Consider the following 25,218-nt stretch of genomic DNA (forward strand, 5'->3'; position numbering starts at 1 on the left):
CTTTTAAGTTAAAAAAAAAGATGAGATTCCATTACAAACTCACTAAAACGGCTGTAATTGAAAGGACAAATAATAACAAGTATTGGTAAAAATATACAGTAAGTAAAATCCTCAGAGATTTCAGTTAAGAATGTCATGTGTAGGATCTAAAGTTTCTTTCTGGGACCATGGAAAAGCTCTAAAATTCATTATGGTAATGCCAGGCGTGGTGGCATATACCTATAATCCCAGCACTCGGATCGCTGTGAATTGACCAGCCTGGGCCACAGTGAGATGACCAGCCTGGGCTACACAGTGAGCTCCAGGTCAGTCTCAACTACATAGTGAGACCCTGTCTCAAAAAGCCAAAAAAAAAAAAATTCATTATGGTAACCACGCATAGTGGAAAACATCCGTGATCCCCAGCACTTAGAAGGCTGAGGCAGGAGGATTACTGTGAGTTTGAGGCCAGTGTGGACTCCAAAGTAAGTTCAAGGCCAAGTTGAATTACATAACAAGATCTGTCTCAAAAAACAAAACAAAAAAATTCACTGTAGTGACAGTTTCACAACTCTATGAATACACTAAAAAGCCACTGGGCACAATGGCAAATGCCTCTAATCCTAGCTACTCAGGAGGATAAAGTACAAAGTTTAAAAAGTTCAAGGCCAGGCGAGGGATGGAGTTCAGTGGTTCTGCAACCTGTCTCGCAAATATAAGAACCTGAGTTCAATCCCTGGTACCAAAAAAACAAACAAACAAACAAAAAAACTTCAAGGCCAGCCTGGGAAATTTTGTAAAACCTTGCCTCAAAATTAGAAATAAGAAAGGTTGGGAATGTAGCTTAGTGTGAAGACCTTATGTTCCCAGTACAGAGAGGAAAGGAGGAAGGAGGGGAACAGAAGAAGAGAACAGAAAGGGGAGGGAGAAAAGGAGAGAAAAGAACAGAAACAAAACTAAAAAAATTACCAAATTATACTTTAGTTTTTGGCAGTGCTGGTGCTCAAACTCAGGGCCTTGTGCATATTAGGCCAAGCACTCTTATCACAGAGGTACATCCCTAGCACCTTAACATAGGAATGAATATACAATATAGTAGTAAAGTACGACATATGTGATGCATGTCTCAAACCATTTAAAGAAAAAATGAGTGGCAAGAAGCTACTACTTGCAATCAAAATTCAGCACAGACCTTTGGCTGCCACCTGGTTAGGATCTAAGGTCTACTGCCTCTACTTTTTTTTTTTTTTCCTTTTAAATGAGACAAGGTCTCACTATGCAGTCCAGGCCAGCCTTAAACTCACCATGATCCTCATGCACACACCACCACACCTCGCTCTACTATTTTGTCTTGTTTTGTTTTTTGGCACTGGGGATCAAACTTGAGACCCTGTGCTTGCAAGGCAAGTGGTGGAACCACTGGGATAAATCCCCAGCCCTGAAAGGATATTTCGGGGATTGAATTCAGGACCTTATGCTTATGAGGCAGGGGTGGTGCCACTGAGCCAAATCCCCCTGGCTCTACTCTTTTACTTTCAACAAGTCAGAACCACCCAGAAGACCAAAGGTAGAGTTGTGGGAGTACAGCAAAGAATAAGCAACAGCTCTAAAGCAGAGTGAGCAAAAGAAAGGCCTTAGAGGGACTCACTGGACCTTTCTTATTAGCTTCTAAATTATTATTTTACCCTAAACTGAGCTGTTTTATACACAAAATTATGCATACAATAAAGGGGGAAATACTGGTATCAGAAAAGCTCATAAAGGGACAAAGAGGCCGGGTGTGGTGGCACATGCCTGTAATCCCAGCACTTGGAAGGCTGAGGCAGGAGGATTGCTGTGAGTTCCAGACCAGCCTGGGCTACAGAGTTGAGTTCCAGAGCAGTGTGAACTACACAGTGAGACCTTGTCTCAAAAAAATCAAACCAAACAAAGCAAAAAAAGGGACAGAGAGTTCATTTTGGTGCCAGACATGGTGGCATAATCCCAGCACTCGGAAGGCTGAGGCAGGAGGATCACTGAGAGTTCAAGACCAGCCTGGGCTACATAGTGAGTTCCAGGTCAATCTCAACTAAAGTAGTGAGACCCTGTCTCAAAAAAAATTCATTTTGTTGTTTCGTTTTTTTGTGTGCGGGGGGGCTCTTTTTTGGTTTCTGGAGACAGTGTCTTCATATATAATGAAAGCTGACCCTCAACATGCCATGTAGCCCACACTTGACTCAAACAAGAGCTCCTCCTACCTCAGCATCCCAAATGCTAGGGGGTTACAGATGTGCACCACCACACCTGGTAGAAAAGTTTTTACTGCCCATTTATCACCAATGGAGTTTTTTTTTTAAATCCAGAAGAGATGTTGGCTATCATGCCACTTGCTTTTAGTACCAGCACTCGGGAGGCTGAGGCAAGAAGACAGCAAGTTTGAGACCAGCCTGGGCTACATATCAAGACTGCCCCCTCCTCATAAAAAGCCTTTAAAAACAAATAACAAGGAGCCGGGGATTTAGTTCAGTGGGTCCGCCACCTGCCTTGCAAGTGTAGGGACCTGAATTTGATTCCTGATACCAAAAAAGAAAAAAAAAAAAGTAGAATGGGACAGGGATTTAGCTCATTGGCAATTGCACTGCCTCGTAAGTAAAAGGTCATGAGTTAAAAAAAAAGTGACTATCAAAGATACATGAACTATAGGGAATTATATTTGATGGTGGTACCCATCCCTTTAGAAATTCAAATAATTTGACGACAGTGATGGTTTTAGCAAGTGAGCCATTGCTGTATCTAAAGACTGCCTCTTGTAGAGGAAAAAACAATGGAGTCAGCATTTCTATATTCTCAAGAACTGTTTGACTTTCGCAGCTAGACAAGATGGCCTATATTTGTAATACCAGAACTCTTGAGGCAACAGGATTCAGGTTTGAGCCCAGCCTGGGAAACTTAAGTGACTTAGCAAAACCATGACACAACATTTTAAAAAATTAAAAAAGGGCTAGAGATGGCTCAATGCAAAGGTCCTAGGTTCAAACCCCAGAAGGCTAATTAACTCATCTATAAAATGGGGTAATTATATGCCAACACTAATGCCAGTGGTTAATATATTTAAACTGGGCATAGTGGCACACACCTATCATTCTAGCACTCGGGAAGCTGAGGCAAAAGGATTGACACAAGTTTTTTCTTTTCTTTTCTTTTTTCCAGTACCAGGGATCAAACTCAGGACCTTGCGCTTGTGAGGCAGGAACAGTGCCACTGAGCTAAATCCCCAGCCCTAGAATTGCTACAAGTTTGACGCCAGCCTGAACTACATAGTAAGACCCTGTCTCAAAAAAATAAATGTAGCCAGCCTGATGGTGCATGCCTATAATCCCAGCACTCGGGAGGCTGAGGCAGGAGGATCGCTGTGAGTTCGAGACTAGCCTGGGCTACACAGCGAGTTCCAGAGCAGTCTGAACTACATAGTAAGACCCTGTCTCAAAAAAATAAATGTAGCCAGCCTGATGGTGCATGCCTATAATCCCAGCACTCGGGAGGCTGAGGCAGGAGGATCGCTGTGAGTTCGAGACTAGCCTGGGCTACACAGCGAGTTCCAGAGCAGTCTGAACTACATAGTAAGACCTTGTCACAAAAAAAACAAAACAAACAAACAAATAAATAAATAAATGCACCGCCTGCCTTGCAAGCAAAGACCGGAGTTTGATCGATCCCCAGTACCAATAAATAAATTAATTAATAAGAAAAGCATATCTGAGGAGACAGGTGAAGTAGATCATGTCCATGGTCTCAGCCACTAGAGGATGAGGATTACTTGCACATGAGTTCAAGGTCAGCCTGGGCACCACAGTGAGACAGTCTCCAGAAAACAAAAAAAACCCCAAAATTCCAGTACCTAAATAACAGCATACATAAGGGACAGGGGTGGTGGTTTAGTTGTAGAGCATTTGCCTAGAATGCACAACTCTGGGATTAATCCCTGGCACCACCAAAAAATAAAGGTAAAAGCCCAGCGGTAGAGTACACACTTATTTAGCATATGTGAAGCTCTAGATTCAATCCACAGCACTGAAACAATAAAACTCACATTATATTTGAACTTAATTACCTCTCCAAGAAAGGCAGAATGTGGATTAATACTCTCATTTTATTTATTTTAAAAAATTTTTGGTACTGGGGATCAAACTCAGGACCTTGCGCTTGTGAAGCAGGCAGTGGAACCAATGAGCTAAATCCCTAGCCCCAATACTCTCATTCTAAAGATGAAAATACAGACCCAGGGAAGAGGAACTTTAAATATCAATCAAAGGGCCAGGAATGTAGCTCAGTGCCTGGCAAGCTCAAGGCCCTGAATTCAATTCCCGGAATCAAAAAAGAAATAGAGAAGACAAAAACAAAAAAAGTCCATCAAATACAGTGGTATCACACTCAAGGGTTCTGAGGCAGGAGGATCACCACAAGTTCAGGGCCAGCCTGAACTACACAGTAAAACTGTCTCACAAAACAAAACAACAAAAACACAGTGGTACCTCAGTTCACAAACTTAAGTTTGTGCCAGGATTCTGGAAAAGATAATCTATGTCTATGCCACCCAGAACATGCCCAATCTCATCTGGAAAAGATGGCCAGCCATGTTTACGTTCATGTGGGAAAGATGACCATTATTGTGTTCATCACCCAATGCAGGGTTCACAAACAAAAAAAATTTTGCCAATCGTTTGTGTACTAAATTGTTCACAAAACATTTGTGAATTGAGGTACCACTGTACCGTCCATAAAATAGTGACATTATTCTGTCCCATCCACTCTGCCAACACTCTAGAAACCCAATGCCTTGCTCTTGTTCCTTTAAGCAAATAAAACTTACGAGATAGAAAGGGGAGCGAGGTGGTGGTGGGGGCTGGCGTCTAGGCCGGGGGCCACTGAACGAGGTAGCAGTGGAGGGAGGGCTGGGGGGACCAGAGCGCAACGTCAGTGTCTCAGGCTCATCCTTAGGAACAGCCAGCCGGTTTACCATGGTAACAGGCAAGGAAGCAGCGCCAGTTGCTGAAACCACAAGGGAAGATGCCTGGGAAGCCAGGGCCTGTGTCGAAGCTGGTGCCAATGCCAGGGTCTGAGCTGCAGGTGGACCCAGGGTGGGCACAGGAACTGGGGCTGGGCTCAAAGTCAACGTATGCACTGAAGCTGTGGCCAGGAGTGAAGCAGATGCTGATGCTGGAGCCAAAGTCAGGGTGTGAGGTGGGGCCGGGCCCATAGGAGAAGCTGGAGCCAGAGACAGTGTCTGAGTTGGACCCAGTGATGGTCCTGGTGCCAAAGATAGTGTCTGGCCTGGAGTTGGTACCAGAGATGATGATGGAGTCAATGACAATGTCTGAGTTGGAAAGGACCCCTGAGGGTTTCCTGTTCCCAGAGAATGTGTATGAGATGGAGACGAGCCACCAAGAGAAGATGCTAAAGCTGGGGCTACAGCCAGTGTCTGTGTAGAAGCCAGGCTTGAAAGAGGTGAAGGAATTGGGCCTGGCACCATAGCCTGAGTTGATGACATAGCCAACACAGGAGTTTGAGCTGGTACCAGTGAAGATGAGGCTAAAGGGGTTCCTGGAGTTGGTGATGGAGCCATAACCGGAACTGGAGTCTGTGATGGAGCCAGAACAGGAGTAGGGCCTGGTGATGGAGCCAGAACTGGAAGGGAAGCCAGAGGAGGAGCTGCAGGACTCAGGATTGCTGTTTGTGGAGCCGCCATAGGAGCCAAAGAGGTGGCTAAAGCCTGGGATGCAGAAGGTGCTGGAGTCAGAACGGAAGCCTGAGCTGGAGCTGGATTTGGCGCGGCTGGAAAAGGACTGGCCAGAGCTGAAGCTGGCACCAGAACAGGTGAACATGCTGGGGCCACAGCTGAGTTCAACCCAGGAACATGGGAAGAGGTGGGAGCCAACAAAAGAGGGTGACCAGGGGTTGGAGATGGGGACAGGGCTGGTGCTGTGGCCAACCCTAGTGTCAACGCCGATGCTGATGGGGAAGCCCCAGCTGATGCCAAAGGGAGTTGTCCAGGGGCTGCTGAGACAACAGGTGCCAGGGCTGGAGCCACACTGGTCAAAAGAGATGGGCCTGATGCCGAAATAGGCAAGGGGGCGGAGATAGGGATGGTGAGTGGAGTGGAGACTGCAACAGAAGGGGTGGTAGGAACAGAGATGGGGAGTGATGATGACACTGGGACTGAGGCTGCAGAGGACACAGGACTAGTAAGGGGAGAGGTGTTAGAAATTGGCATTGGGGAAGAGGGTGGTCCAGGGAGTGAGGATGGCACGTGGAGAGAAGGAGCGATGGTCATCGGCACAGGTCCGGGTGTTGAAGCTGTGGAAACAGAAAGTGGTTTAGCTTTGGCATTGTTTTCCTGATCCTTCCACCACTCTGTCCCACCCACCCTCTCCCTCCCAAACTTTACCTATTTCCTAGAAACCCCTTTAATCCCACAACATAAGGTAAAAAATTCAAAGAATAAGACAACTTAAAATTTTTCTTCTCCAAAATTCAACAATGTATGCTGGAATTAGGTCAGGGATTAGGCAGCCCGCTTCTGCGGCCCAGGGCAAATAAAAACAGTAGGGTGACAAAAAAAGACTTATTAACACCAAGAAACTTTTACAGATACCCCCAACTCCACTCCTGGTAAAAATTCTTTCCTTCAGCCATCTGGACTCACCGCTGACTTCAGGCGAAGCACTGTGGACCAGCTTGAGAAGGGGCCTCACCAGAGTGGGCGTGGGCATGGGGGCACGGGCAGTGCCCAGAGTAGATGTGGGTAGCCGGCCAGGGGTTAATGTGGGGCGTGGAGTCAACACAGCTGGAAGCCCAGAGCTTGGAGGCCGGGGTGCTGGTGCCAGAGGCGGAACAGGAGTCAGTCCATCCCGAGGGGCCTGTCTCACTACAATCTTCACCACGCCAGTGTTATTCACCATGGATGGTGGCACTGTAAGAGGAAGCTATATTGAGGGGAAGGTAGAAGAGAAACAACAGTCCCAAAGGATGGAGGAAGTCCAGGAGAGGAGAGGGTGGCCGACAGTTATTGGAGATACTGACAAGGAAAGCCACCACAGAGAACAGGTTGGACAGACAACTGCCCAGGGCATGCCTTGAAAGAACAAGGCCAACAGGGCTAAGTAAGTAAGAAGGCCAGAAGCCTCACCCTGGTTAGCAGCAAGCGGAAGGCTGAGGCCAGTGGGGGCAGGGGTGGTGCTGGGGGTCGAAGAAGGCAGCACAGAGACAGGGGTGGGGCCAGGGGTCGGGGCCACGGCCTGGATGAGGGCCACATGGGCAGGCTGGCTGATGAGGTGGTGCTGCCCCCCTGCTGACACCAGGTGCACCACATTCCCTGGGTTAAGGGAAGAGAAAGAGAGAGAAGCAGCTATCAGCCGGAGGAGGGCAGAAGCAAGAGCAAGACAGGGAAAGAATAGAAAGAAAGAAATACCCATACAATGACCTCTTTCCTATTTTTATTGAAAGACCCATTCCAGGGAGCTGGGCATTTAGCTCAGTGGCACTGCACCTGCCTCGCAAGCGCAAGGTCCTGAGTTCGATCCCTGGTACCAAAAAAAAAAAAAAGACCCCTTCCAACCTTTCCCCTTGGCCCCACCCACCAAAAATAGGAAAGAAACAAAGGCTGACATCTAAAAAGAGCCACAAAAACAAAAGAACAGGGAAGAGGAAAAAGGCAGGGCAGGGGATGGGTTTTACCTACTTTGCAGCGGGCGGGGCTGCCCCACAGCAAGCTGGCGCACCTGGGCACCAGTCAGAGTCAGCTTGTTGCCCTGGATTTGGAAGGTGAGAGGTTTGCTTCCCCCAGCACTAGCCACTGGACGTTGTGCCAGTGAGGCCAACTGCCCGATGCTGACCACTTCACCTGCTACAGAGAAGGCCTTATTGTACACACGGCTCACCCTGTTACATACAACTTCTCAGACTTGCACAAAGCACTCATCTCTCCCCAAGTCTCCAGACCCTCCAGGCCTTCCCCACAGTTTACCCCATCTCAATACATGAAACCTCCAACTACAGCGTTGGAGCTTCCGTTGCTCTTGTGCTTTCAAACCCGCTTCGCTGCTTAGCAATCTCTTACATTCTCTGGTGGCCTGCAACCAGACTGAGCCAAGCACTATTCACCCTTTCCTGCTCTGTGATGCCCTTTTACCACAACTACTTTTTTGCACAGTACTGGAGATTGAACTCAGAGCCTTATGCATGCTACACAAGCACTGAATCACTGAACTCAAATGCTTTTCTGTTGCTAGGTTTAAGACTATTTACTCATCTGCAAGTTACCTTTCCTTCTATTCTGTAAATTCCTTCAGGACTCTTTACTCAATAATGGTAAAACACTTTATATACATTATCTGCCTAAAACCGCACTCAGGTACCTTTTCTTTTCCACCTTAACTCATCAGTTTTCCTCCCATCTCAAGTCCCTCACCACAGTGCCCTAGGAACTTACAGGGCAGGCGAGCTTGCATATCTGGAGACAGAATGAGGCGGTGTGGTGCAGGAGTCGGAGCTGGCACAGCTGTAGCAGGAGCAGTTGCTGTGGTGGTAGAGGTGCTAGTGGAAGCAGGAGAAAAGGTGTAGCCTGGTGGCACTGTAAGAGGCTTCAACAGGCTAGAGGAGCCTGGAGGTGGGGCCGGGCTCAAGCGAACTGGGGCAGGTGGGGCTGGCTTCAAAGACAGGGTTGGTGTAGGAGGCCGTGAGGTCCCACTCAGGACTCCAAGGGAGGGTGGCAACACTGTAGAAAGAAACCCAAAATACCTGTCAGATGTACCCTGACAAAAGCTTTAGTCTAGTCCCAGAACTTTCCATATTCCCTGTTCCAGCCAATCAAATACCACACCCCAACCAGCAGATCAAACTTCTTATTACTTTTTCCCTAATTGGAACAACCTCCCATCCCTGTCTGCTCCTTTTCAACTCACCCTGGGGGAGAGGACCACTGTTTGGCTGCAAGGGAGGCAAGAGAACAGGTCCAGGGGGCCGGGATGCAGGAACAAATGGGGGCCCAGCAGGCGGGGCTGACACCATCAATGGTGCTGGCAGCACTGGGGGGGTTGGGCCAGGGATGGGCTGGGCTGAGAGCTCAGGGCCTGGAGGGGGTCGGACTGGGACAGGGCCAAGGGGCGTCCGGGGACTGTTCACAACCACCACTGTGCGGCCTTCTTGCTTGGGCACTGGCTGCAGCATCCTATGAGGAAAAACCAAGGTAATAGGTAGAAGGGGAAGAATAAGAAATAGCAAAAGAAAGAAGGAAAATGAGGAATAAGATCAAAATTTTAAAAGCAAAAAGGAAAAAGACCCAAAAGAGAAAAAGGAAAAAATATACAAGAAAATCAGACAGTACCAAGGTAAACACGAGGAAACAAAATATCAGTAACACAGGAGCCCATCCCAGAACCTCTTCTACTTATTCTCTTAATTCCTCCAGTGTTTAGCACCCATCCCATGCAAACACTGTAGCCTAGCTGCCAACGCTTTCCACCCAACACCCCTCCAGCCAGATATAGCCACTTTTCTAGGAAGCCATCCCCTTTCTGCTTAGTCCTGGTACCTGTTGACCTTCATCTTGACTGGCTTGGGCCGGGGTGGAGGATCAGGAGCAGTAGCCACCTCTAGCAGTACCCGGCGAGAAAGGCGGTGCCGGGGCAAAAATTTGTCAGCCTCATATCTAGAGACGCGACCTTCAAGGCCAATAAGGTCAAATCGACCCATGTCGATCCGCTGCCACCAGAAAGAACACAAAGCAGAGTCAAAGGGAAAGAATCTGGTAATGACTTCTTGGATATGACATCAACAAGTGCAGGCAACAAGAAAAAATTGGTAAATTGAACAAAAATTGGTAAATTTAAGTATTTTTTGTTGTTTTTGTGAGACAGGGTCTCATTCTGTAGTCCAGGCTGGCCTCAAAATTGTGGCAATCCTCCTTCCTCAGCCTCCCAAGTGCTGGGATTACAGGCATGCGCCACCATGCCCAGCTTAAAACTTTAAAACTTTTGAACATTGGTGCATACCATCAATATGGTGAAACGGCCACCCATTGAATGGGAAAGATATTTGCAAATCTACACCTAATATAGGTTAATTTCCCAAGCATACAAATAACTACAACTAAACAACAACAAAAACAAGTTTCTCAGTTTGTAAAAGTACATAATAAGCGTTTCTCCAAAAAACACATAATAGGGCCTGGGATTTAGCTCAGTGGTTCCAGCCCCTGCCTTGTAAGCACAAGGAGCCGAGTTCAATAATTGGTACCAAAAACAAACAAACCAAAAATAAACCAAACCAAACACATAATGGTTAAAAAGCACAAGAAAAGATGCCAAACATTAGTCATTAGAGAAATAGAAATCCCAGCCAGGCAGAGAGGCACATGCCTAGCCTGTAATACTAGCACTTAGGAGGCTGAGACAGGAGGAGGGCCATGATTTCAAAGCCACCTTGAGCTACATAGTGAGTTCAAGGCCAACCTGAAATCGCAACTCTAATGAAATACACACATTAATATGACTCTTACTAAAATAAAAATCCTCTGGAAAGGGTGTGGAAAATTCAGAACCCTGTACTGCCGGTGGGAATGTAAAATGTGCAGTTGCTATAAAAAACAATAACAAAAAAAACCCCAGTACTGCAGTCCCTCAACAATTAGAAAAAGAGGGCCAGGAATTTAGATCAGTGGCACCATACCTGCCTGGCAAGCACAAGGTCCTGAGTTTGATTTCCAATACCAGAAAGAAAATACGTCAGAAAAAGATTTCTCATGTGATAAATGAATTCCACTTTTAGGCATATAATGAAAAGAATACAAAGCAGGGACTCAAACAATTATTTGGACTCCATGTTCATAGCAGCACTATTCCCAATAGCCAAAAGGTGGAAACAAATGAAAAACAAAACAACAAAAAAGGTTGGGTGTAGTGATGCACACCTGTAAATCTCAGCACTGAGGAAGCTGAGGCAGGAGGATCACCGTGAGTTTAAGGCCATCCTGGACTACATAGTGAGTTCAAGGCCAGACTGAACTACATAACCAGACCCTGTCTCAAAAGACTAAAAACAAAACAAACAGAAAAAGGTGGAAATAAACCAAGTACCCAATAATATGTAAGTGGATAAGCAAAACATAGTATATATACAGAGAGTGAGATATTAGTCTTAAAAGAAAAGAAAATTTCACACACAAACCCTGAAGATATTCTATGAAGTAAAATAAATCATTCAAAAAGGGACAAGCAAGCCTGCCGTGGTGGCACACGCCTGTAATTCCAGCACTTGGGAGGCTGAGGCAGGAGGATCACTGTGAGTTGAGACCAGCCTGGGCTACACAGTGACTTCCAGGTCAGTCTCAACTACATAGTGAGATCCTGTCTTAAAAAAACAAACAAACAAACAAAAAGGGACAAGTACTTTGATTCCATTTGTATTAAGTATCCAGATTAGTCAAATTCATGGAAACAAAAGGGTATTTACCAGAGGCTAGAAGAATGGGCAGTTGTTATTTAATTGGTAATGGGATTTCAATGTGGAAAAATGAAAAGTACAGTAGTTCTGGAGACAGATAATTGTAATGCTTGTATAACAAATGTTATTTCATACCACCAAAATATACATTTTAAAAATTGTTGAAACTGTAAATTCTGTAAAATTTATTTTATCACAATAAAATGAAATCGGGGAAAATACTCTAAAATAGGGAGGAAAACAAAACAATATTTATAGAATATCTAGAAATGTCAGGTATAGGTCTCAGCATTTTCAAACACAATAAAGAATAGGCCTTAAGGTAGGGGGAATCGCACCCCTCCCCCCAGGGTTTTGAGACAAGCTCTTGTATTGCAGTTCAGGCTGGCCTTGAACTCACTAGGTAGCCCAGGGGGGCATCAAACTCATGGCAATCCTCCTGCCTCAGCCTCTCAAGTACCTGAGATTACAGGAATGCATCACCACACTTGGCTTAAAGAAGAGGCTTTATACTCTTGGTTAACTCTTGGGTTAGAGATTAATAAACTTGCCAAATCACATTGCTAGAAAACAATAAAGCTAGTGGAATAGCACAGAGAGGATGAAACGAAGGAAGCAGTAAGGATGCAAAAGGTCAGACTAAAAAGAGGCATGAGGTCCCATGGGGGGCAACCACTTACCTGGAGTGGGTGGACATCAGTGGCACTCAGCACCAAAGAGGCAGTGCTGAAGCAGATGCCTGGGGTGATGAAGGGGGAAGTAACAGGTCGAGGGTCAAACAGATTTGGATGATTGCAGACTTTTCGCAGCTGCATCAAAATGTTGATGACACTCATGAAATGGCCTGTGGCTAGTGTCTCCTTAGTTCTGGAGAGAAATGAAAGATAAATCAGACATTCTGGAGCCGGGCATTTAGCACAGTGGTTCTGCTGCCTTCTTCGCAAATGCAAGGTCACGATCCCCAATTACAAAAAAACAAAAACAAAAACAAAGGGTAAAAAGGGAAAAGAAAAAAATGCGAGATAATGAAAAGATGGAAATAAAGTGGTTGTAGATGGGGAGGGGAGGAGTGGGTGAAGGGAGGGCAGGGACAAGGGGAAAAAAAGAGAACCAAGACTTGTCACATAGAGGTACAAGATCCCAACAATGAATGTAATTGTACTGTATCCCTAAAATGTACCAATAAACTCAATTAAAGCTGAAAAAAACAAAAACAAAAACACATTCTGACAACCACCTGTATGCCAATCTAAGGCCCACCCTCAGTCCTGCCTTACGTGGTCTGTGCCATGAAGTCATCATAGAGACAGCGCTGGCGTTTGGAGAGCCGGCAGCGGATAACATGCTCATACTTTTTGGGCATCTGCTTCTCAACATCCACCTTAACTCGACGCAGCAAAAAAGGCCGCAAAACCTGTAAGTGAAGAAGCAGGAGGTTTTCTGGAGAACAGTGGGCTCTAAGTCCCAGTCTACTGCTCTCAATGACTGGCTGAGAACTGGCTGAACCCATCATCAGCAAATAATCATGGAGTTATGAGGCATACCAGATACCAACCACACAAAGCTGAGTGAGATGCAAGGCCTCCTCTCAAGGAACTTACTGTCTGCTTCAGCAGACACAGAGGTAACTGTACCACAACATACAAATTGATTAGAGGAAGCACTGAGTAAACCAAATAACTATGCAGCAAAGACGACTCAAATGACATTCCAAGGAGTGGCAGGCACTAAGTTTACAAGACTATAAAAATAAATCCAGGAAAGAAAGCTGTAAACAGAAAAATTATGATCTTGGGTCTTGTAGCATAACTCAGCTATAGTGAGTCCTCAGCATACACAAGGTCCTGAGTTCAGTTCCCAGCACTAATAATAATTGCGTCTGGGGACGTATTTCAGTGGTACTATGCTTGGTTAGCAAGTGCAAAGTCCTGAGTTTTATTCTCAGCACCAAAACAGAAAAATGTGGCCTTGAGAGAATAGAAAAGGTATATTTATAATCTACGGATATAAAATCCTGTAAGACATAGTATTCAGTACCCATAGAAACATGGAGGAAGTGAAGGGAGGTAAATGAAGAAAATACACTTGTTAAAGAAGACTTTCTGGTTTCTACCTTGGTTTTAGCAAATGATGATACAGCTAAAAAAGATGGGAGCTATAAAACCAGATTGTTGTTTCAGAACTAACAAAGATAGCGGGCGGGGAAGAGAGTGAATTCAAAAGGAACTTTCAGGGATAGCAAGGTAGCCCAGTGGTAGAGCACTTCCTAATACGTGCAAGACCCTGGGTTTCAATCCCTAGCACCACAGAAATTTAAGAAAAAGAAAAAAAAAAAAAAACAGCAATTTTCAATTAAAGGTATTAAATCAGAAATTAGAATTCAAGCCAAATGATCTAGAAACTCAAGGGATTACCAATTCAAAGGAAGGTGTCATTATCACTTAGGAAACAGCTAAAACCCCTGGGAATAAGGATGCCTGAGAGATACACAGATTGAGAAGACAAAAAAGTAAAACCCAGAATGTTGAAAGATCTTTCAGCCCTACCTTGTGGAGTCGTTTGACTAGACCCTCATTATACTCTTGGCTGCCCTCAATCATGCCCGTTAGGGGGTTAGAGAACCATTCTTTGAACTCTCGATGAGACTGGAAGACATGGGGCATCAAAAAGTGCATCAAGGACCACAGTTCCATGAGGCTATTCTGCAAGGGTGTGCCTGTGAGAAGCAGGCGCCTCTGGCTGCAAAGAGAAGTAATCAGGAGGATGGTTACCAAGGGCCCAGCCTTCCAAACATCCCTGCTCACCCCACACTAGCCCTCCAATGAATCCCTGTCTCCATTTATACCTGTTGAAGTTCAGCAGTGACTGCCAGCGCTGAGATTTAAAGTTCTTGATGTTCTGAGCCTCATCCAGAATGAGATAGCGCCAGTTCTTGCGACGGAAGGCCTGATGGTCCTGCAGCACCAGCTTGTAAGATGTGATACACACATGGAAGGCATTGGGCTTGGTCCAGCCCTGAGGGGTGAAAGACAGAAAGCCAAAGATAGTAGGGTAAAGCCGACATGGTGACCGCCTGAAATCTAAACATTCTGGATAGACTATAAAGCAGGAGGATCTCAAGTTTGAGCCCAACACATGGGCAACCTACCTAGACCTTGTCTCAAAAAGAAATAAATAGCCAGGCGCAGTGGCACAGACCTATAATCCCAGCACTTGGGAAGTTGAGGCAGGCAGATTACCAAGAGTTCAACGTTAGAGTGGGCTAAATAGTGAGTTCAGGACAAGCCTGAACTACATAGCATGACCTTGTCTCAAAAACAAAACGGACTGGGGATTTAGCTCAGCGGTGCTGCCGCCGGCCTCAAAAATGCAAGGCCCTGAGTTCAATCCCCAGTACAGACAGGAAGGCAGGCCCAATAGCAGAGGCTTTGGGTTCAATCCCTATAACCAGAAGGGGAAAAGAAAGCACTGATAGTGGGGAGAAAAAAATAGCGTAAAGGGAGACATATTAAGATCCTCCAGGTAAAATATAGCATTAGAAGAAATGAAAACATTTCAGCAGAAGGGAGCAACAAGAACATAAGGAAACAAACATCTGATGAAAGAGCCTAAAAACAGAATTTGAGTGACATCAATGGGTTAATGTGACCACATGAACAATCGAACCTGCCGCTTGAGCTTCCTCTCTTTCTGGGCTCCATAATAAGTAAGGATTTTAAAGCTGGGGCACCACCGTTTCAACTCCATCTCCCAGTTCAACATCACGCTGGTAGGAACAATGATTAAATGGGGACCCCAGTTGCCTGTTTAACAAAGAAATGAAACATAGTAAGGGTATGTGAATTTTCGTTCCCTGACCACCATCTCCTATTAATGGCTCTAAGAATCCTAGCACCTACACTACCTTCCAGGAAGAATTACTGACTGAAGATGTCAGCAAGAGAGCAAGTATTTCATCTTACTACAGGTGGAGTCACCACTGAAACCGTTCCCCAGGAAGTAGACAAAGAATGGTCCTGCCACCTATTTACCTTTCTCACAGGCCAAATGAGCAAGCAAGGAGATGGTCTGGATAGTCTTCCCTAGCCCCATCTCATCTGCAAGAATGCCATTAAGTTTTTTCTCATACATAGTAACCAGCCAGTCAAGCCCAATATGTTGATATTCCCGAAGCTGACCCCGCAGGAGGAGGGGGATGGGTGTCTTCACCTGATGGGGGGAAAAAAATTGTGGTGGAACTAAGACATTGGACACCAGAAACTATAAAGCTAAGATAAAAGCAGAAGCTGGGGCCTGAGGATACCTGGGTAGTGGCCAAGGTGTATCCCTTGGGCTGGAGACTTTCAGCAGCTGCAGCAATGTCAGTAATTTCTTTCTTAGGACCTAGAGTGGTGGTGGGCCCTGGGGTAGGAGGACCACTCCCTCCATCTGCCTCACTCTGTCCTTCATCCCGGGCAAGCAAGTACTCCACCCCAAAATCATCATCTTCCTCTTCCTCATCTGCTTGGCTCTGTGATTGGGCATCCTCAGATTCATCAGACTCAGATTCCTCTGACTCTGAAGTGCCGCTTGTTTCTTCCTCTTCTGAATGCTCATCTTCTTCATCCTCGCTCTGCTCCTGAGCAGAGTCTAAATCATAAGACCAAGGCTTAGTGCTCACCATAGCTGCTCTGCCAACACCTGCCCTCCCCAGTTCCTGCCTAGGACACACAGTCACCTGAATGGCTGCTACTCTCCTCATGAGGAGGCTCTTCACCTTCTGTGGCCCCCTCTGGCTCACACTCAGAACTGTCAGCCTCAACTTCATCTTCATCTTCTTCACTACTCCCAGATCCTGGAGCAGAAGCATCAGAGGCATAGGCTCCTGCATACTGCTGAAGTAGCTCCTCCACAGACAACTCACCTGGTAGGGAAATGAAGGAGGGAGAAGGTGGAGAGGAGCTGCAAGATGCCAGCTCCTATTTATCTAGGTCTTGGAAGACACTACCATGCCGAGGAGTAAGGGGAGACCAGAGTTTACTTTTTAGCATTAGCTACCGAAACCAGCCCCACAACTTGGGCTAAAACCAAGGAAAGTGGTACACTCTGCTAAAAAGGACATCACCAGTCTGGTGAACCTCCTTTTCAAGACTCAAGTGGAATACTGCCAATATCCTTTCAAGAGAGGGCATTCGTGAGGCTTAAATCCAAGGGTGCATTACCACTTAATTTTGAAACAGGATCCTGCTAAATTGCCTGAGCAAGCCTTGAATATGCATGCAATCCTCCTGCCTTAGGCTCGAGTCCCTGAAATTACAGTGTCAGGTACTAATAATTACATTATTAGCACCCTCCGCAGTACCCATATTCTATTAAGCTTCCACCTCACTTTGTCCAAACTTCCACCAGAAGCACTCATCATTTCCTACTTATTAGTTCTTTTTTTCTGGTACCAGGGATTGTTTTCAGGATCTTGTGCTTTGAGGCAGGCACAATGTCACTGAGCTAAATCCCCAGCCCTGTACTTGTAAATTCTTAAAGAACTTATTCCCAAGTCTAACACCTGTCATTACACTCATTCCACCAGAGGTGATGTCACTTCTCTATCCCTGGCACTCTGTACAGAGGAGGCGCCAAATGGATGCTAAGTAAAATATCTGATGTGTGTCACCTTCTCGAGCCAATTCACTCAGCTCCATGGCGTGATCCACCTCGCCTTCCAACTGTTCTTCAGCTGCTATGGTGTCTTCTTCATCCTCAGCTAGGAAAAAGAAGCAGCAGGATCAATGGGGACAATGACATAGAACGCACTCCAAAAGAATAAGATGGGAAAGCCTAAAAGGTTAGGGCCAAACAATTAATTCTAGGGGTAAGGGACAACCAGATAAAGTAAACAGGCCTGACCTTCATCCTCATTAGCAGTAAACTCTTTATCATCTTCATCTGGATGCCAACGCTGTTTGTTGTGCGATGCAACAGATGAATGTGGAGGCTTCACCTGTATGGCAAATAATGAGAAGTGGGAATTTATGGTGTTTTTGTTTTTTGAGATAAGGTCTTGTTACATAGTTCAGCCTGGCCTTAAACTCACTATGTAGCCTAGGCTGGCCTCAAACTTGCAGCAATCTTCCTGCCTCCCCTCCCCAAGTGCTGGGATTATAGGCATGCATCACCACACCTGGTAGCACCTAAGGTTAGAGAAGCAGGAAGGCATAATGTTGACAAATAATCACAAAATGGTGTCTGTCCCACTGAGTGACAGCTGCCACTGGTATAATACCTGGGCAAGAATGCAATCAAGGTTTTCTTTCAGCACCAGCTACCAAATCCCGGCCCCACTGTCTAGGGGAGGACCTGTGAAAGTGCTAAGTAAGAAATAAAGGCCTCCAACATACGCAAATATATATTTAAACAAAGAGAGCACAGAAATTCTGAGGAGACATCGAGGTGACCATTCCAGCTCCCAATTTAAAAACCAATAGAAGAATATTAAGGTCATTTTGCCAAAGTGACAAGTAAGGGTTAAAACAAGATCACACAGCAAAAGTACAGCTGGTCCAATGCCGTATCACTGTAATTCTAGCTACTCAAGAGACAGGAAGATGGTTAAGCCTAAGGCCAGGTAACTTAATTAAATCCTGTCTCAAAGGTGAAAAACAAAAATGGCTAGAAATGTAGCTCAGCATTCCTTGGGGTACCCAGTACCCTCCACCCTAAACAAAAGAAAATCACAGTACTCTTGCTACAGCAGACATTCTATCAAGTGTAAGCTACAAGTTTCCCAAACCCAAATTTTTCCCCAGCTATCCCCAAAATGACAGTCCCAACTCTCCTTAACATGGGAGGACTCAAAAACCACAGCCAACCTTTCAAACAGGACTCAGACCTGAACCTCCCCATCTTTTCCCACCTTGAGGCCTCTCTCCACCTCTTGCCTATACCTTCAAAACCCTCGAAGGTTCCTCTTCAACACTTTCCTCAGGCCCATCTCTGGTGTCACTGTCATGGGAGGAGGTGGTCTGAGAGGGGCTCAAAGGCCCTCCCAGCAGCTGAGGAGGGAGGGAACGGATCAGCTCTTCCAGGGGCAGTTCTCCCTCATGTCGAAGCAGCTCAATCTCACGCCTCTGGGTCTCTGCATCATTGCCTTCCTGTTGTTCTTCAACCTCAATGGTCTCCTCATCATCCTCCTCCTCCTCTTGGGGTTGGAAGTCCCCATCTATAGCAGGAGAACAAGGTCACAAAGTCCACGGGCCCTGCAAGCCACAGGGTGGATTTTTCAGCTCTGGAATGGGTACATAGGGAAGAGTAACAGAGCCCAAGAGAACACACACCTTCATCATCCATCCTGGAGGCAGGGGGTAGAGGACTGGAGGCAGCAGAGGAAGAGCCAAGGCAAGGGGAAGAGCCAGCTTTGCTGGAGGCTAGTGGTTGGTTGAGGCTTTGAGACAGAAGGTCTGAGTACTTTTCAGTTTGACCCACAATGAAGTCCAGGTGCAGGTCCAAGGCTTTTTTGCGCTTTTCCTCAAGGCGAGACTGCTGCTTGAATTGTACCACCTGCCATAATGATGAAAGGAATAAATCACAAAGATGACTTTATTTACATACTTTTACCCAATGTTTAACATGTTCCCACTGGTTCGAAATGCCGTGCTACATGCATGACTATCCCATCAGGAGGCTTGAACAACCAGTGGTTAGCTATTTACCATCAGACCACAGAATTCAAATCAGAGCCATCCAGCAGTGAGACATACAAGCCACATCCCTGTTATGAATGTCAAGGGAGTTGTCCGTTAAGTCAGGCCTGAGGCTGGCCATTCATGAGGGAAGAACTAAATAATTTTAAGAGATGTGTAATTTAACAGGGTGCTTCTGTGGAAAGCAAAAAGGGAAAAAAGGAGAGAAGAACCAGATTATAGCTTGGAATGATTTGCAACTGCATTTGAAGCTGGATCTTAAAAAGTAAACAGGTGGTAGGCCAGGGATTTAGCTCAGTGGCATCAAACCTTGCCTCACAAGAACAAAGTCCTGAGTTCGACCCCTGGTACCAAATAAATAAATAAATAAATATGTGAGGCTTGGAGTGTAACTCAGTGATAGAGAACTTGCCTATCATGCACAAAATCCTAGATTTGATCCCTAGCACAGCAAAATAAAAAAGAAGAAAAGAAAACAAATCCAGGCATGGTAGTACACACGTATAATCCCAGCACTCAGGGACCCAACCTGTGACTAAAAATGTTTAAAAAAGTGTAGAGATACACAATAGTAAAATGAGGACTCAGTATACACAAGGCCCTGGGATTTATCCTCAGAACAATAAATGAATAAACAAACTGCAGCCAGATGTGGTGGCCTACACCTAAGGACCCACCTACTAGGCTGAATCCAGTTCAACATCACCTTTCTTAACACAGCAAGACCTCATCTCAAAAAAACAGCAATGGGAGCTGGAGCTAACTACATGACTCAGTGGCAGAGTACTTGCCTAGCATGCAGAAGGGCCTGAGTTTGATCCCCTGCATGACAAAACAGAGCCAGGGATTTAGCTCAGTAGTTCCGCTACCTGCTTCGCAAACACAGATTCCAAGTTCAATCCCTAATTCCCCCCCAAAACAAAACAAAACAGAAAAACGACAAAACAAAATGCACCTGTACTGAACAAATACAAGACTTTTTCCTCACAGTTATCCCTTACACAATACAGTTATTAACACAGCACTACACTGCATCAGGTAATACCAGTAATCTAGAGATAATTTAATGTTGTGTGTAGATTATCAGTTAATATGTCATTTTACATATAGGACTTAGCATCACCAGATTTTGATGCCCACAGGGAGTCCTGGAATGAACCTCCCATGGACAATGAAGAACAGTAGTACTTAAGAAATACTGAGGTGGGGATTTGGCTCAGTGGTTCCACCGCCTGACTCGCAAATGCAAAAGCCCAAGTTTGATCCCCAGTACCAAAAAAAAAGAAAAGAAAAAGAAATATTTACAACTTTACATGTGGCCAATGGGAAGTTTGATGGTACCCCAACAAATGAGTTGTAGTTTGTTTGCTTTTTAGGTTTGTTGTTTGTTCTGCTTTTTTTTTTTTTTCCAAACAGTATTGTTATGCAGCCCAGGCTGGCCTCAAACTTGTGACAACGCTCCTGCCTCAACCTCTCATGTCCTTGGAATATAGCCTACACCACTGAGCTCAGCTTCCAGCAAATAAATAAAATAAATGTTTTAGAAAAAGCGCACTATTGGGCCGGGGATTTAGCTCAGTGGTGCCGCCGCCTGCCTTGCAAGCACAAGGACCCGAGTTCAATCCCCGGTACCAAAAAAACCAAAGAAAGAAAGAAAAAGTGGACTATTAAGACATAGAAAGGGGCCGGGGATTTATCTCAGTGGTTCCACCACCTGCCTTGCAAGCACAGGTCCTGAGTTCAATCTCCGGTACCAAAAAAACCAAAAACAACACATAGAAAGTAGTGTTTGAAAACAGCATTGAAATAAGTTATAAATTTAAGTATATTAACCCTTTTAGAATTTATGGTGGCTTAAAATTAACAATAATCAAGTATCTGATTATAAAATCATATTCTGAAGTTTTAAAAGAAATTAATTCGGGGGTCCAGGGAATTAGCTCAGTGGTTCTGCCACCTGGTTCGCAAGTGCAAGGTCCCGAGTTCATGATCCCTAATACAAAAAAAAAAAAGAAATAATAATAATTCAGGGACCAGGGATTTAGCTCAGTGGTTCTGCTGCCTGCCTTGAAAGTGCAAGGTCCCAAGTTTGATCCCTGGTACCAAAAGAAAAAAATTAACTCAGCATGTAGTAAATAGTGTTTCATCTGGTGTACAACAAATATAGTGTTACTCGTTGTTTATATTTGTAAACAACCATCTTAAATAAACAAGACTATGGGTACCGAGCTGAGCATATATAATGGTAATTACTATGAAAGCAAAAAAAAAAAAGAAAAGAAAGAAAGAAAGAAAAAAAAGCAGACTATATACTATATACCCGACAAAAGAGAGATGGCCTTCAGGGGTCAATCCGGAAATGCACAGTCCATATTTTGGCACTATACCTTCTTCTCATACCACTCCATGCTAGAAAAATCCCATGCACAACAGATGTGGCATTAGAGCTGCCTGAGAATGTTCACTCCCTCAGGAAGACTTGATCATCCCTACTACCATGCCACCCTCCAAACTAATCCAAGGGCCTTTCTCTTTGCCAAGCCCAACTACTTACTTTCTCCACATTGCTCCAGAACTGCCTGACATCCTTGGCCATGGTGGAAGCAATTCGTCGCAACTTGGCCTGCTCTTCCCTGCGAGCCCGTTCCTCTTTCTGCCGCTGCTCCTCATGATGTCGGATCACCATGCGCACTACCTATGGGAATAGACTCAGTTTGAAAGCATTCAAAGCCAGACATTCCAACCCACCAAACCAAAGGCAAAGAAAGCAATCGAGGCCAATAAATCTGGGATGTTAGAACTGTGCTCTAAATGCTATAAGCATCAAAAATTACTATACTGCTCTGTGCAGTATATGACGAACCCCACTGGTGCGTCAACGAGAAGTCTTTTGAGAAGTAAATGAAGACAGACCTGAAAGAGGACATACCTTGCGGGCCACACCCCGTTTCCATCTGCGCTCTTGAGCGAAGTCAGCAGATAGCCACTGCATCTCCTCACACAGGTAGTCCCAGTGGCCTTTGGGGCGGGGAGGCTCCGGCACCTTAGGTAGCCTCTTCAAGGACCAGAAACCCTCTTTCCGCAGCTCAGCAATCCGAGTCTCAATCTCAGCTTCCTAAGAAAAGAGATCTAGGTCCATCAACAGATCCTCCACACACCTGCCATAGCTGAGCTCCTGAACACTGACTGGGCCGACTGTTTTTTACTCACATTTACTGCACATCCTGGTCCTACAAATGGGTGTTATATTCACTTCAGATTATAAGAAAAAAGATCAGGGAGATTAAGTGATTTGCCTGAGATCATACCACTAGGAAGAGCTAGGAATCAAAAACAGGACTAAAAACTGTAGGCATGAAAGGACGGAAGGGGGACCAGGGATTTGGCTCAGTGGTTCTGCTGCCTACCTCGCAATCACAAGGGGCCACATTCAACTCCCAGCACATAAAAAAAGGATGGAAGGGAAAAAAATAAAAGTGAAAATGGAAAAAATGGAAACAAAACTTTTGTACACAGGGAAGAGAGGGGGCTTGAGGGAGAATGAGATAAAATAAAAATTATATATATATATATATATATATATTTTTTAAAATAACTGCAAGCACATTGCACTCTTTCCACTATTTCATAATTTCCACATTCCATGGATATAGATGTGACTGGAGAAAATAAGATGCCAGCAAGAGTCCTGAGAGAAGCAGCAAGTGCATGCTTCCTTCTTACTAGATATAAGGGCTCTTTTCACTGCAGGATTTTATTTCCTCAGAATATGTTCAAGCTGTGTCGAACCTAGAAATATACCACACACAGCCCAATTTACACAATCATGTTTATTTTTAGAAACACTATTTTGGGCAGCTGGGGGCTATAAACTCAGTGATACAAAAATGCTCAACAGGCAATGTCCTGGGTTCAATTCCCAGCATAAAATAATTAAAACAAAACAAAACAAAAAAAAAACTATTTTTCCAAAAATATTTTTACATGAGATACACCTAAAAGCTACACACATGAAAAGAATGGGTTGGGGATTTAGCTCAGTGGTGCCACTGCCTGCCTCACAAGCACAAGGTCCCAAATTAGATCCCCAGTACAAAAAAAAAAAGAAAAAAGAAAAAAAAACAAGTAACAATGGGTACATAAAAGAAAACAATAACAAGGCAGTTATTTTTACTAAAACATCCATACTGACTAAATTTATAAGGAAAAAAAACTAAATCAACTGGCTGGGTGTGGTAGCACACACCAATAATCCCAGCACTGAGAAAGCTGAGGCAGGACTACCACAAAGTCAAGGCCAGCCTGTGCTACAACATACAAAGTGAGTTCAAGGCCAGCCTGAACTACACAGTAAGACTCTGTCTCAAAAAAACAAAATCACCTTCAGAGCTGAATTATTTCTGTCCTCTCCTGATAAGTCAGAGATAAAACGAGGAACTAAATGGGCAGATTGGCAAAAGAAACAAAGCCACAGTGGCTCTCAAATTTGAACATGTATCAAAATCATCTGAGTCAGGAATGGTGACACACACCTGTAATCCCAGCACTGGGGAGGCTGGGGTGGAGGATCTGAGTTCCCCAGCCTGGGCTACATAGTGAGTTCCAGGTCAGTCTCAACTACACAGCGAGACTGTGTCTCCAAAAAAAAATCATTTGCAGTGTTTTAAAGCACATTCAAAATTTTCAACAACAGCCAGGTGTAGGGGTGCACAACTCATCTAATCTAGCACTTGGGAGGCTGAGGCAGAAGGACCACTGTGAGTTCAAAGCTAACCTGGGCTACATAGTGAGTTCAGGGCCAGTCTGAACTACAAAGCAAGATTCTGTCCCAAAACACCAAAAAAGCTAGGCATGCTGGCGCACGCCTGTAATCCCAGCACTCAGGAGGCTGAGGCAGGAGGATCGCTGTGAGTTCCAAGACCAGACTGGGCTACCTAGTGAGGTCCAGGTCAGTTTCAACTACATGAGACCCTGTCTCAAAAACAAGCAAACAAAAAAAACCACCAAAAAATTTTGTTTAAATGTGAGGGGCTAGGGATTTACACCGCCCCTGCCTCACAAGCACAAGATCTTGAGTTCCATCCCTGGAACAAAAACAAAAACAAAAAAAATTTTTTTTTTTCAAAAAGAGATGCAGCATAGTGTAAAGTCCCTGGGTTCAACCCTAAATACCATAGGAAAAGATATAAATAAAAGTCAGGTGTGGTGACACAGCCTATAATCCCAGCACTTTACAGGCTAATGCAGGATTGCTTTGAGTTCAAGAGCAGCCTTGAACTGTGCCACACAAAGCAAGACCTTGACCCAAAAATCAAATTTAAAAAAAAAAAGATCTGCATTTCTATTTCTATTCCTTTTTTTTGGTACGGGGATCGAATTTGGGTCCTTGCGCTTGCAAGGAAGGAGGCAGAACCACTGAGCTAAATCCCTGGCTGCAAGATCTGCAAATCTAACAAATGATGCTGACGTTGCAAGGACCATACTTAACACAATATAAATGTAATAGGCTGCAAAATAGAAATTAAGTAGAAACGAGTAAATCCTAAGAATACCACAGTTTACAAACTTCTGTGTCTAATTCCTCCCTTAATTGTCAACAAATCAGGCCATAATGGTAATGGCCTATAAACCCAGCTTCCAAGAAGGGTAAAGAACTGTGAGTTCAAGCCAGTCTGGATTTGTCTCAAAACTCCAAAGCAGTAGGGCCAGAGAGATTTGCAAGCCAAGGTCCTGAGTTCATCCCCATACCAAACAAAACAAAACAAAACACTCCAAAACAAAGCCAGCCACAGGGCACACCCCTACAATCCTAGTACTGAGAGAGGCTAAAGCAGAAGGATCACAAATCCTTGTCTCCGCCTAAGCAATTTAGCAAAACACTATCTCATCAAAATAACAAAAAAAGGCCTGGGAGGGCTGGGGTGCTCAGCAGTTCTGCCACCTGCCTCCCTCCCAAACTCAAGGTCTCCAGTTCAATCCCCTCTATGGAAGGTTAAAAAAAAAAAGGCCTAGGGTTGTATGTCAGTCAGAGAATGCCCTGGGTTCAATCTCTAGTATTCCAAATAAAAAACAAGACCTTACGACA

General features: G+C 44.8%; 1 protein-coding gene and 1 non-coding gene across 4 annotated transcripts in view; both read right to left on the reverse strand.

The window, feature by feature from the left end:
• Srcap (Snf2 related CREBBP activator protein) overlaps positions 1 to 25,218 on the reverse strand; it is a 45,154-nt gene that overhangs the window by 14,235 nt on the left and 5,701 nt on the right. The window contains exons 5-25 of one of the 3 annotated variants that reach the window (XM_033758563.1): positions 22,063 to 22,248; positions 21,688 to 21,828; positions 18,768 to 18,990; positions 18,378 to 18,652; positions 17,341 to 17,434; positions 17,108 to 17,197; positions 16,175 to 16,360; positions 15,761 to 16,086; positions 15,489 to 15,666; positions 15,124 to 15,260; positions 14,303 to 14,472; positions 14,004 to 14,196; positions 12,735 to 12,871; positions 12,138 to 12,324; positions 9,548 to 9,717; positions 8,919 to 9,184; positions 8,447 to 8,731; positions 7,697 to 7,858; positions 7,145 to 7,330; positions 6,662 to 6,928; positions 4,829 to 6,312 (exon numbers count right to left, since the gene is read on the reverse strand). In XM_033758563.1, coding sequence (XP_033614454.1) covers positions 4,829 to 6,312; positions 6,662 to 6,928; positions 7,145 to 7,330; positions 7,697 to 7,858; positions 8,447 to 8,731; positions 8,919 to 9,184; positions 9,548 to 9,717; positions 12,138 to 12,324; positions 12,735 to 12,871; positions 14,004 to 14,196; positions 14,303 to 14,472; positions 15,124 to 15,260; positions 15,489 to 15,666; positions 15,761 to 16,086; positions 16,175 to 16,360; positions 17,108 to 17,197; positions 17,341 to 17,434; positions 18,378 to 18,652; positions 18,768 to 18,990; positions 21,688 to 21,828; positions 22,063 to 22,248 — 5,343 coding nt within the window. Of the gene's footprint in view, positions 1 to 4,828; positions 6,313 to 6,661; positions 6,929 to 7,144; positions 7,331 to 7,696; positions 7,862 to 8,446; positions 8,732 to 8,918; positions 9,185 to 9,547; positions 9,718 to 12,137; positions 12,325 to 12,734; positions 12,872 to 14,003; positions 14,197 to 14,302; positions 14,473 to 15,123; positions 15,261 to 15,488; positions 15,667 to 15,760; positions 16,087 to 16,174; positions 16,361 to 17,107; positions 17,198 to 17,340; positions 17,435 to 18,377; positions 18,653 to 18,767; positions 18,991 to 21,687; positions 21,829 to 22,062; positions 22,249 to 25,218 lie in introns of all 3 variants that reach the window. The other 2 variants (XM_010617415.3, XM_010617416.3) reach the window with 2 other exon arrangements.
• Positions 17,678 to 17,805, reverse strand: LOC117284168. The gene has a single exon (XR_004515268.1). It is a non-coding gene; the product is annotated as a small nucleolar RNA SNORA30/SNORA37 family (small nucleolar RNA).

The sequence above is a fragment of the Fukomys damarensis genome, unplaced genomic scaffold (assembly GCF_012274545.1).
Source record: "Fukomys damarensis isolate Sample0158 unplaced genomic scaffold, DMR_v1.0_HiC HiC_scaffold_34, whole genome shotgun sequence".
NCBI classification, from domain to species: Eukaryota; Metazoa; Chordata; class Mammalia; order Rodentia; family Bathyergidae; genus Fukomys; species Fukomys damarensis.